We start from the raw sequence: 13,372 nt of genomic DNA, 5'->3' as shown, positions 1-13,372 counted from the left end.
ATTAGCTCTGGTCTCAGAAATGTTTGCTGTATATCTTGTTATCAGTTTATAAACGCACTGTTCAGGACAGTAGCTAGTGGTGGGGGCAAAGGGGGCAGTTGCCCGCCCCATCCCTACCCCCCCCCCCCCCCCCCCAAAAAAAAAAAACATCCGGCAAAAATAATACAAACTTAACTGTTAGAGGTGTTTTAGGTATGCGCAGAATCCATCTTCCCCCACAACACCCCCTATAAACAAAAAATAATAATAAAATTTAAAATTTAAAAATCCTAGCTACCGCCCTGCTATTCCGCTGCTAAATATCGTGCAGTATTTTTCGCTAATAATTACAACATGGCCTTAAAATTTGTTTCCTCCTATTATTAATTATTTATGTGTATCTGTTGGGTATTTTGTAACAGTCCATAACAGTTTTGTAACATGTTTGTAAAGAAACATGCTATATTGATTCATAGAAATCAAATATTTCATAAGTAGTCTATACCTATGTTGTTTCAGATGTATTTTTTGTGTCTTGTATCTTAGCAAAGTGTGTTACAAATAAATTACATTTTCAAGATAAATGATTTTGAGATTGTCAGTGTACAAAGGAGCGCATGTATCAGATATTCCAGTTTAATGAAAATTAGTCATGATTTTACACATCCAATTACCTGATCAATCTCTATGAATTGTTTATATTAAGCTTACTGGTCCCACACAAAATAAGATGAGACAAATAAATAATAAAAAAATAAACCTTTTTATTTGTGGTAGTGTAGTTTGTAATAAAATATATTAAAATCCCTAGTTTTGCACAGACAGGATAGCACATACCATGGCAGAAAATAATACAGTGCTATCTACCCCCCCCCCCCCCAACACACACACACACACACACGTTAAAACGGTAATTAACAATGGCACCACCCGAAACTGTACAAACGATACAAACAAAACTATGTAACGGAGGGTGGGGGATAGCAGTTGGGGGGTAGAACCCCCTACTCACCCCCACCCCACCCCACCCACCCCACCCCCACACACACAAATACCCATGCACATTATTTTCATACATGTCGGTAATTAGTTTTAATTATTTCTGGGAGCAAGAAAGAAGAAAGGGGGAAAAACGAAATATCAAAAATTACAAAAAAGAATAACGGGTTGCAAATTATATATTTTAATGTTTGTCTCTAAGCCAGTATGTTAAACTACAGTTGAAAAAGTTCATTTGGCTATTCTTATAGGTGTCCAAGGGGAAAAAAAGTCAAATGTCCGCTAGCATCATAATTCGACCCTACCCATACACCAACACCGAAGTCCACACCACACTACTCCCCTGGTTTAAGCTAGGTAAGTCCTCACTGTCCCCAAGATCTTGGTACTGCAAACAAAGCATTTGTCAGTTTTGCCAATGCAATCCACACAGCTTGCTATGTGGCCACATGGCAGACAGAGCATCACTGATTCTTCCAGGCGACATCGTCTGCACATGCGCTGTGTCTTCAGATGTAGGTTTTCGTTCCTTATTTCATCCATTTGACAATTTTCTTTTCCCGTAACTGCATCAGCAGATTTCTGGTTGTCAAAATGCGACTGTTTGTTTAGCACGTCCATAGATGTTTCCCTACCTTTGTCATTTCTTGTCTGGTGATTCCGTTCCGAACCAGACTCTGGAGCTTGCCCTCCTTCAGCTAAACTGGGTAAGTCAGCATTGGGTTTTTCAGTAACACTACCACCAGCTGCACTGTCCAAGCTCGAGTTCGGATTAGATTTTAGCTGCTCTGTCAAGTTTGTGCTAGCTTCATTACCAGACATGTTATATTGAGTAGTTCTATTCGGTTGGTAATTTTCTGGACCAGGTACCTCAACACTCGACTCCTCCTGTTCCAAAACCAATATTGCTTCAATAAGGTCAGCTACATCGAACACCTTTCCACCATGTTTAGCAGTAACTACAGATATCTGCTCTTTAGAAAACCCCATGTTCATCACCTTTTGAACAACATGGTCACTAGCATTGGTTTGTTCCTGAACTTTCGGTCCCGCCTGTTTGAGAATATGACTGTAGAGGGATTCTTGACAACTCATCATGGTGTAGAGATCGCACGAAACTACACTCCGGTGATAAAGATAAGTGTCTTGAACTTGGTTCCTGACCTGGCATCCAATGTCTCACGGTTACTCCACAACAGAAACAGGTGACGCGATCTGCTGTCCCAGTGTAAAAGAAGCCACATCTTGCTAAGTCTTCGGGATCCTGTGTAAAATACTTTCTGGGCCAGCCTATGAAAGATTGCCGTCTTGACTCTAAGTCGACGTATCTCGGGCATTTTGGTCGGATGCAGTTAGAAGTATATTCCCTCTCCTCTCTCTGCCTATTTGTGTACAAGGTCGCAGTACGATGGCCTGACGAATTATTTAAGTTATCCAGAAAATGTCGATCTAATTTTGAGCAATTCATAACTTGTAGCTTATACTTTCTGCTATTCCTGGTTGTCTTTAACAAATCGAGAATGGTAGGTTGTCTTCCACAAATCGAGAGTGGTAGGTTGTCCGCAAATCGAGAGTGGTAGGCTGTCTTCCGCAAATCCAGCGTGGTAGATTGTGTTCCACAAATGAACCCAATAAGAAATAAAACAGACAAGTTCATTGGTAGTTTTCACCTAAACTTACAGCAGTAAAAATCCCGAGTAACAGAGTTTGGCAGATTTAACAAGAACTAGACGTTCTGCAGAATCGTTGATGGACCTTAATGTCGTCACGTCCAACGATTTTAGCTGCTGCTAATGTTAGTGCAGAGCCGTGTTAGGTTTTCACGCTCTCAATCAACAGAGGATGAAACCTGAAATTAACAATACCAGTTATTTAATAAATGAATGAATGAATGAATGAATGAATGAATGAATGAATGAATGAATGAGTGAATTGATTAATTAACTAATTAATTAATTAGTAAATAAATGGAAGATCCTCGCTAAGTCTGAAGATTGTACCTCCACCCACCACCCCAGCAGGTAGGTAGGTAGATAGTTTTTAACGTACACATTCAGTACAAGCAGTTGTCATGGGCGCAGATGTCGACTTTCGCCGGCTCGTCCGTCGTTACAGGACCCCCACCCCACCCAACCCCAGTTCAAAGGCGAATTAATATATAGCTTCGCTCCCCAGCACCCTTTGGCATCTATCGAGGCCTGTAATATCAGTCGCGTGTGGAAGAGGTTGGGGGTGGGGGTTGGAACCCTACCCTGCTCAAGCTCATCTTCCTTTTATCCATATATTTTTCGGGGGAGCATGAACGACCCCCCCCCCCCCCCCCCCCCCACACACACACACACACACACACACATCCTTATATAAACTTCGCTCGCCAGTCTAGATCCTGAGGCTAAATTTCCTGCACACGCGCCTGGATATAAAAACATAACACGTTTGTGCCGCCCTTCATAGCGTGTACTCCCCTTCTCATATTGTTTCTACGTGCGGTCATCTATTTTAAACTCTTCTCTAGTAAATGGATTTGCATAATTGTAATTTAAAAAAAACAAAAAACTTTTATCTCAGCTTTGTGTAGATATAAGCTTTGAGTATCGTCCATAATTATACGATAACATTATAATTTACAATTAAATATTTTTGACGGGGGGGGGGGGGGGACAATCTATCGATGCTGTTAAATGGAGTACAAGCTATTGGCAGAAATATATGACACTGGGTGGTTTGTTTTCGTTGTTTTTGTTTTTGTTTTTGTTGTTATGTTGTGTTGTGTGTGTGTGTGTGTGTGTGTGTGTGTGTGTGTGTGTGTGTGTTGTTGATGAGGGTTTTTTTGTTTGCTTTTTAGTTTAGTTTTTTCTTAATTATGTTTTTTTAAATGTGTGTATGAAAATGCAATTATCTCTTCGCAATAAAACAGACCTTGCAATGATACAAATATAATGGAGTAATTATAATATTTTATCATATTTCCCAGGTGTATAGAGCATTGATATGCAATCCTTTTGTATTACAATTATTATTATTATTATTTAAATCATACTAAGGGGAACTAAACATCACTCTGAACTAGTCTTGGGGGAGTAACAGAAAGAAAGAAAGAAAGTCTGAAACAAATAAAAGAAATAGTAAAAGATTTTATTATAAATACATTTATAATAAAGAAAGAAAAAAATGTTTTATTTAACGACGCACTCAACACATTTTATTTACGGCTATATTGCGTCAGACATATGGTTAAGGACCACACAGATTTTGAGAGGAAACCCGCTGTCGCCACTACATGGGCTACTCTTTCCGATTAGCAGCAAGGGATCTTTTATTTGCGCTTCCCACAGGCAGGATAGCACAAACCATGGCCTTTGTTGAACCAGTTATGGATCACTGGTCGGTGCAAATGGTTTACACCTACCCAATGAGCCTTGCGGAGCACTCACTCAGGGTTTGAAGTCGGTATCTGGATTAAAAATCCCATGCCTCGACTGGGATCCGAACCCAGTATCTACCAGCCTGTAGACCGATGGCCTAACCACGACGCCACCGAGGCCGGTTAGGGGAGTAACGGGGAGACAAAGTGGTAGTTCTCCTTAAAGGGACAGACCCTAGTTTTTAAACACTAAGACATATTTTTCACCTAGACCCTAGTTTCAACCCGTAAAAATGGACACTAAATTTGGTTAATTTATAAACCTGTAACAAATGTGAATACAACAGCGTGAAACAAGCGTCTGTGACGTTGAAATACCCTTAAAAATGGACTAAAACGCGACTCCATAATCATTATTTCTTAGACGCACGTGCGTTTTTAAAAATATTAAAAATGCATTTTGTGGTATTAAAACACCAGGATGACCAGAAACACCTCGGTTGTACGGAAATGGATAATCTAAAGAATAAAATGTAAGTAATGTTTGATTTCAGTGATCACAAACGGCTCTAATAGTGAAAAATATGCCTTAGTGTTTAAAACCTAGGCTCTGCCCCTTTAAACCGCGACGTTTGACTAAAACAATACATTATTGGTCAGTATACAGCGTCGGTGGGAGGGCGTGCATCTAGCACCCTGAACAAGCAAGTTGTGTTCTCTTTTCTCAATATATTTTACGGAGAAGCATCACTTAACACCCCGACCCCCCCCCCCCCCCACACACACACACACACACACACACTCCGCCTACACACACACACACACACCAATAAAGTTCGCTTGCTAAAGTCTAGACCATCCCTGCCACCTCCGCGCAAATTCCTGTACACGCCCTGTAGATACAAGTCGCTTGTGTCATATATATATATTTAGCATAAACATTATCAGCAATGAAACATTATTTAGTGTAATTAACCTTTACCCACTATTTATTTCGCTGAGCAGTTGTGACATGTTAATAATAATATCGGGAAAACGTTTCGTGACATGACGAGTAAAAATAAATACATTCACCCAGATACATTCTGGAATATGCTATTAATACTGCCACGATAAGGTTGCAAAAATAAGTAATTGTAGTTACAAATCATGGCTATTATTTATTTCTTTTAAATTCGTAATGAAAGCACACTGGCGTAGGAAACGGGGGGGGGGGGGGGGCAAGGGGGGCATGGGGGGCATTTCCCTCCCCCCACTTTTCAGATATTTTGCTTTATATTTGCTTTATAATAGTGTAAAAGTGTGTAAATATAAACGTATGCCCCCCCCCCCCCCCCCCCACACACACACACTTTTTGGCACCTTTCTACGCTTGTGAAGCATATTTATTTATTTATTTATTTCACAAATTTTATAGCTTTGTATCTCTCCTATACTATTACAGGACGGGACTTAATGCAAGGTAAAGGGATCGCCTAGTGCGCGGTCGCTTTAGGATCGATCTCCGTCGGTGGGCGCATTAGGCCAGTGCACCACGACTGGCACACGAAATGCTGTGGTATGTGCAATCCTGTCTTTGGGATGATGCATATAAAAGATCCTTTTCTATTAATGGAAAAACAAAACAATTTAACATGAAAAAGTATGTACACGGTCAAAATAATTATTACCCCCCCCCCCCCCCCCCCCCCCCCCCCAAAAAAAACCCCAAAACCCACAAAAAAACACACCATTTTTAACCATAGCATTACCCCTCGGGGTTGTTGTTTTTGGGTTGTGAAATAGTCTGTAAATGTTTGCAATATAACTTCATGACAAAATTGTCCATAAGTTTTTTTTTTTTTTAGGGGGGTGTAGCTTAATGGTAAAGCGCTCGCTTGATGCGCGGTCCGTCTAGAATCGATCCTCGTCGGTGGGCCCATTGGGATATTTATCGTCCCAGTCAGGGCACCATGACTGGAATATCAAAGGCCGTGATATGTGCTATCATGTCTGTGGGATGATGCACATATAAAATATCACTTGCTACTAATGAAAACGTGTAGCGGGTTTACTTTCTAAGATTATATGTCAAAATTACCAAATGTTTGACATCCAATAACCGATGATTAATAAATCAATGTGTTCTAGTGGTGTTGTCAAAAAAAAAAACCCAAAAAACGTATACTAGCTATAAACTTTAACTTTAAGTTTCTTTGGGGTTTTTTTTGTTGTTTTCGTTGGTGTGTGTGTGTGTGTGTGTGTGTGTGTGTGTGTGTGTGTGTATATATATATATCGTAATATTAATACCTATATATACACAATGTACAGATATCACGGGCGCAGAAATGTGCCAAAACACATACACACATACACACACACACACACAAACAAACACACACACACACACACACACACACACACACAAAGATCGCTGCTGCTAAACTGGGGGGGGGGGGGGCTTGCACATATCACACACACCCTCAGCTTCTTACACCAGTCTATATCAAATGCCGTGGAGTGTGCTATCCTGTCTGTGGCAATGTGATTATATAAAATATTCCTTGCTACTAATGAAAAAAATGTAGCGGGTTTCCTCTGAAGACCATATCAGAATTACCAAATACAATAGCTAATGATTAATAACCAGTGTGCTCTAGTGGTGCTGTTAAACAAAATAAACTTTACCTTTCTTCAATAGTTTATATACATATCACATAAATGTTTTTAACCAATGTCAAAGACAATATATATATATATATATATATATGTGTGTGTGTGCGTGTGCGTGTGTATGCGTGTGCGTGCATGTGTGTGTGTGTGTGTGTGTTAATTGTTTCGGCATTATTCCTGAGTTTGCTGCATTGTAAGATGTTTCCGACTAATAAAATATTTCTACGATTAAACTTACATATTAAATAAATGTTCTTGTTTAAAATATCAGTGTCTGTATATTCAATGTGTTTCTGGTTGTCTTAATATTTGTAAGAAACCCAAACTGGATTTCGTCTTCAAATAATTTCGTACGTACAAAAAAAATTATTTTAGGAAATATAATCAAATTTAACCTAGTACATATTAGAACGCTCAGAAACACGTTTAACATACAGACACTAATATTTTATGGTGAAAAATATGTTTGATATGTAATTACAATCGTTAAAAGATCTCTGTTAGTCAATAACATCTTAAAAATTGCAGCAAACTCAGGAATGTCCCTTTAATATAATATTGCAATCCAAAGAACTAAAGAATCGTATTTATAAATGCACTTTGTACTATACCCACGATCGAGTTTTCCCCCGAAACTATATCCCCACACACTACGAACCAAATACATATCAAACGAGTTTCCTTACCTTTAAATCAAATGATTATCTTGCCGTTCTTACTATTCACCGAACTAAATCATACCCAGCGAATAGTAAATATAAATACTTTTATCCCGATTCTATTTTTATTTCTTACGTTTAAGCAGCTTTTCCAAGTAGCTAAAAATAGATCATTGTGGTTTCCTATAGGGTGGCTGTCTGCCGCTTTTTTGGGTGTATAACAATATAATGTGTATGCAAATTGTTCATTGTCTATTTAACTAACAAGAACATTCATCAGTGGTTTAGAAAATGTGTCTTTTAAAAGATTATCCACAAATATTTTCAAAGTAATACCTTTCGTTTTAGCTAAACATACTTGTCTCACGGAATAAACAAAAATGTTTAAAATCTGGGACATGATTCATAGGTTCAACAACATTTACTTCATCCCAAGGTTACTAGGATTCATGTAAAATGAAGCCCATAGGTTTAAAACAGTAATATTCGCCGCATTTAAGACTATTGGCGTGAATTCGGATACTATTTTAACAGAAATGTTCCCTGGGCCAACAAATTACATCTTATTTACTGTGTAACTGAAGGAAATTTTATACCGAGAGATTTTAAAAGAACTTTAAATAAAGATGCATCATCATGTTTGCTCTCTTTACATAAATAGCAATAACAATGAAATAAAATAAAATAAACAAATAAATCTACATACTAATCGATACCATACATAATTTTTGCGTATATAATAACTCGATATTGTGAAACCTGTGCTTTCCCAAAGAATCATTTACCTAAAAACTGAAATTGTACATGAAGTAAACATCAGCTATCCATTAAAATAACCCAGTTATATGTATAGGCATCGGGTGTACTTCCTTCCCTTTCCTCAACTATGAAACAGCTAGATGTCTAGACTATATATAAGCACTGCCCTTCATCATTTAAAATTAAAATTAATAACTGTTCCTCCTGTCCTACATAATGGTATTGAAACATGTGTTGTCTTGTCATTGAATGATATTACATGTATGTTGTCTGCTGCTATCCTAACTTGGACTTTTCCCCTTTATTATATGTCCATGTATAAATACATTTTTTTCAGCTTCTTAATTTTAGATAAACCTTTATTTTCTCCAAGATGGTATTTTTTTGGTATTTAAGCTTGGACCTTAAATACGGAAATACCTGGTGGGCCTACACTTCTTTTCTGGTGTGATAGTTTTTCCTTGACCACCAGTTGAATACATAATATGTACATATATACAATAAAGACACTTTGGTCACTAAACATTTACCTTTACCCGATAGAAAAGGTTGAAATATGATGAGGATAAAAATAATCAGTTGGTAGATACGAGGTTTTCATAACAGATAAACAGAGGTTTTCAAATACGTGTTTTACTTATTTGACATTTTCCATACTTTCCATTGCCTTGACGTGTACAAGGTTTTGACAACAAAAAGATAATAGATTTTTGCTTCTGAAATAATAATAAAAAGTGAAAATCGCCAAAATTGCACATACGAGGTTTTCTTAGTTCAGCGACGGTATGTCCCTTTAACTGTCTAAATGTCCGTCTAGCTCTCTTACAGTCAGAGTACTCGGGCTAGGCTGGAGGTGAACGATTTTTATCTTTTATCTTTCTTTACATATAAGACAAAAACAAAAACCTTTCGTCCTCGAGTGGCGGGTTGGGGTTGGTACAGCTAACTCCGCTTTCCCAGTTCCTACGGACACGTGACCCAATCAAATGAATATTAACAGCGGGTTTCTCATTTCCAGTACCGGGATAATCGATTTTTTTTTTTTTTTTTTAAATTGGATTTATTTCAAAGTTTATGTGATAGAATCTCAATCTAGACATGACATCACTATAGTGTAGGGTCAGGATGTAGCCCGGTGGTAAATCGTTCACTTAATGCGCGGTCGCTCTAGGATCAAACCCCGTCGGTGGGCCCGTTCGGCTATTTCTATTCCAACCAGTACATCACGAAGGCCGTGGTATGTGCTATCATGTCTGTGGAATGATGCACATATAAAAGATTCCTTGCTGCTAATGGAAAAATGTATCGGGTTTCCTCTCTAAGGTTATATGTCAAAATTACCAAATGTTTGACATTCAGTAGCCGATGAGAGATAAATCAATGTACTCTAGTGGTGTCGTTAAACAAAATAAACTTTAACTTTAACTGTTAGTTTCTTTTGTTTTTGTTTAAATTGAGTGTATTTTGTTCGTTTGGTTTGTTAATTGTTTTGTTATTTTTATTCGTTTTGTTGGTGCTTTATATATTTTCAAGGGACATTCCTGAGTTTACTGCATTGTAAGATGTTTCCGACTAATAAACTATTTCTACGAATAAAGATACATATTAAATATATTTTCTGGTTTAGAATATCAGTGCCTGTATATTCAATGTGTTTCTGGTTTTCTTAATATTTGTAAGAAGCCTAAACTGGATTTTATATATATTTTTGGAAATAAAATGAAATTTAACTTAGTACAAATATTAGAACGATCAGAAACATGTTTAATATACAGCCACTAATATTTTATGCAGAAAAATATATTTGATATGTAATTACAATCGTTAAAAAATCTTGGTTAGTCAATAACATTTTATTGTTATCGTTATATTAATACCTAACACACACACACAGACACTCTCACACACACATACGCACTCACGCGCACTCACACTCACACACACACACTCACACTCACACACATACACACTCACACTCCGCTTCCTACGCCAGTATATATCAATTGTCGTGGTGTGTGCTATCGTGTATGTGGGAATGTGCATTATATAAGATACTCCTTGCTACAAATGGAAAAATTGACCGTGTCAGAATTACCAAATCTAGTAGCTAATGATTAATAACCAGTGTGCTCTAGTGGTGTTGTTAAACAAAACAAAATTGACCTTACTTCAATAGTTTATATACATATCACTTAAATGTTTTAATCAATGTTAAAGACATTTATTATTGTAATTTTAGTTTGTTAGAAATTGTTTAACGAGGCATAATGCCAAACGATAAATATATATATATATATATATATATATATATATATATAGATATATCCAAAGAAAGAATATTTATAAAAGCACTTTCTATTTCACCAACTATCGAGTTTTCCCCCAAACTATATCACTGGCGTAGGAAGCCGGGAGGTGGGTAAGGGGGGCATGTGCCACCCCACCCCCCACCCCCACCCCACCCCACCCCTCACACACACACACTTTTTAGATATTTTGCTTTATATTTGCTTTATAATAGTGTAAAAATGTGCAAATAAATTTTGGCACCTTCCTACGCCACTGTATATCCACACACACTACGAACTAAATACATATCAAATGAATTAACTTACCCTTTAAATAAAATTATTCTCTTGTCGTCCTTCCTGAATATTCACTGAACTAAACCATACCTAGCGAATAGTAATACACACACTAGTAACACACATACATATAATACATATATATTTATCCCGATTCTATTTTATTTTCCCAAGTTTGTCTGAGCCGGTTTTCCCAGGATCTAAAAATAGACTAGTACGTCGTACGGGAATATTCACAGGCGCGTCCATCTGTGTAGGTCTCCAACGCCATATTTATAACCGTAAATATAATGTGTTGAGTGCGTCGTTAAATAAAACATTTCCTTCCATTTCCATTTGCGTAGGTCCGTATGAACGTATGTAGAGTCACCTCCAACCCTCCCCTTATTGATATTGATGTGTCATATCATCTCACACTGGCGTAAGAAGCGGGGGGAGGGGACACTTTGTTTACCCCCCCCCCCCCCCCCCACACACACACACACATTTTGGCTCCGTTCTTCTCCCGTGTCTCAATATCAATAAGGGGAGGACTGGAGGTAGCCCGAGTAGTCCTACTCATTTTGCTGCATTGTAAGATGTTTCCGACTAATAAAATATTTCTACGAATAAAGTTACATATTAAATATATTTTCTAGTTTCGAATATCAGTTTCTGTATATTCAATGTGTTTCTGGTTTTCTTAATATCTGTAAGGAGCCCAAACTGGATTTTATCTTCAAATAATTTCGTACGTACGAATTTTTTTTATTTTTGGAAATAAAATGAAATTTAACCTAGTACAAATATTAGAACGCTCAGAAACACGTTTAATATAAAGCCACTAAAATTTTATGCAGAAAAATATATTTGATATGTAATTACAATCGTTAAAAAGTCTTTGTTAGTCAACAACATTTTATTGGTATCGTTATACTAATACCTATATACACACAATGTACATATATCATGAGCGTAGGAAGGTGCCAAAACGTGGGGGGAGGGGGGCACACACACACACACGGACTCACACACATACATACACACGCACACGCACACACACACACACACGCACACACACACACAGACTCACACACATACATACACACGCACACGCACACACACACTCTCTCACTCTCACACACACACTCTCTCTCTCTCTCACACACACTCACACACACACACATAGACCTACACACACACATTCGCACTCTCTCTCTCTCTCTCTCTCTCTCTCTCTCTCTCTCTCTCTCTCTCTCTCTCACACACACACACACACACACACACACACACTTCGCGTCCTACGCCAGTATATATCAAATGTTGTGGTGTGTCTGTGGGAATGTGCATTACATAAAATACTCCTTGCTACTAATGGAAAAAAGACCATGTCAGAATTACCAAATCTATTAGCTAATGATTAATAATCAGTGTGCTCTAGTGGTGTTGTTAAACAAAACAAACTTGACCTTACTTCAATAGTTTATATACATATCACTTAAATGATTTTAATCAATAATATTTATTATTGTAATTTTAGTTTGTTAGAAATTGTTTAACGAGGCATAATGCCAAACGATAAATATATGTATTTATATATATATATATATATATATATATATATATATATATATATATATATATATATATATATATATAGATAGATAGATAGATAGATATATATTGCAATCCAAAGAAATAAAGAATATTTATAAAAGCATTCTACTACACCGACTATCGAGTTTTCCCCCAAACTATATCACTGGCGTAGGAAGCCGGGACGTGGGCAAGGGGGACATGTGCCACCCACCCCACCCCCACCCCTCACACACACACACTTTTTAGATATTTTGCTTTATATTTTGCTTTATAATAGCGTAAAAGTGTGTAAATAAATTTAGGCACCTTCCTACGCCACTGTATATATCCACACACACTACGAACTAAATGCATATCAAACGAATTGACTTACCCTTTAAATAAAATGATTGTCTTGTCGTCCTTCCTGAACATTCACTGAACTAAACCATACCTAGCGAATAGTAATACACATACTAGTAATACATATAAATTTATCCCGATTCTATTTTATTGTCCTAAGCTTGTCTGAGCTGGTTTTCCCAGGAGCTAAAAATAGACTAGTATGTCGTACGGAAATCCATTTGCGTAGGTCCGTATGAAAGTAGGTCGAGTCACCTCCAACCCTCCCCTTATCGATACTGATGTGTCATATCATCTCACACTGGCGTAAGAAGCGGGGGAAGGGGGGCACTTTGTGTACCCCACAAACACACACTTTTTGGCACCGTTCTACTCCCGTGTCTCAGTATCAATAAGGGGCTAGACGGACATTTGGACAGTTATACAGCGTTTAACTGTCGAAATGTCCGTCTAG

General features: G+C 37.5%; 1 protein-coding gene across 2 annotated transcripts; it reads right to left on the bottom strand.

The window, feature by feature from the left end:
- Window positions 1–1,146: 1,146 nt before the first annotated feature.
- On the bottom strand, window positions 1,147–13,363 carry LOC121386557 (baculoviral IAP repeat-containing protein 2-like). 2 transcript variants are annotated; one of them, XM_041517499.1, is made up of 2 exons: window positions 12,950–13,363; window positions 1,147–2,827 (listed from the first exon to the last, which is right to left on the bottom strand). In XM_041517499.1, the coding sequence occupies exon 2, from the start codon at window positions 2,074–2,076 to the stop codon at window positions 1,327–1,329; it is 750 nt and encodes a 249-aa protein (XP_041373433.1). In that variant the 5' UTR covers window positions 2,077–2,827; window positions 12,950–13,363; the 3' UTR covers window positions 1,147–1,326. The 2 variants fall into 2 exon arrangements, with proteins under 2 accessions (XP_041373433.1, XP_041373434.1); XM_041517500.1 differs by lacking the exon at window positions 12,950–13,363 and adding an exon at window positions 7,682–7,736.
- Window positions 13,364–13,372: the final 9 nt, after the last annotated feature.

Source organism: Gigantopelta aegis, chromosome 12 (genome assembly GCF_016097555.1).
Source record: "Gigantopelta aegis isolate Gae_Host chromosome 12, Gae_host_genome, whole genome shotgun sequence".
Classification (NCBI taxonomy): Eukaryota; Metazoa; Mollusca; class Gastropoda; order Neomphalida; family Peltospiridae; genus Gigantopelta; species Gigantopelta aegis.
The sequence above is the reverse complement of the archived record's forward strand: the minus strand, read 5'-3'. Positions and strand labels throughout refer to the sequence as shown.

Bases quoted from the DNA above. Each gene is read 5' to 3' on its own strand.
- LOC121386557 (XM_041517499.1), bottom strand. From the start codon at position 2,076: ATGATGAGTTGTCAAGAATCCCTCTACAGTCATATTCTCAAACAGGCG.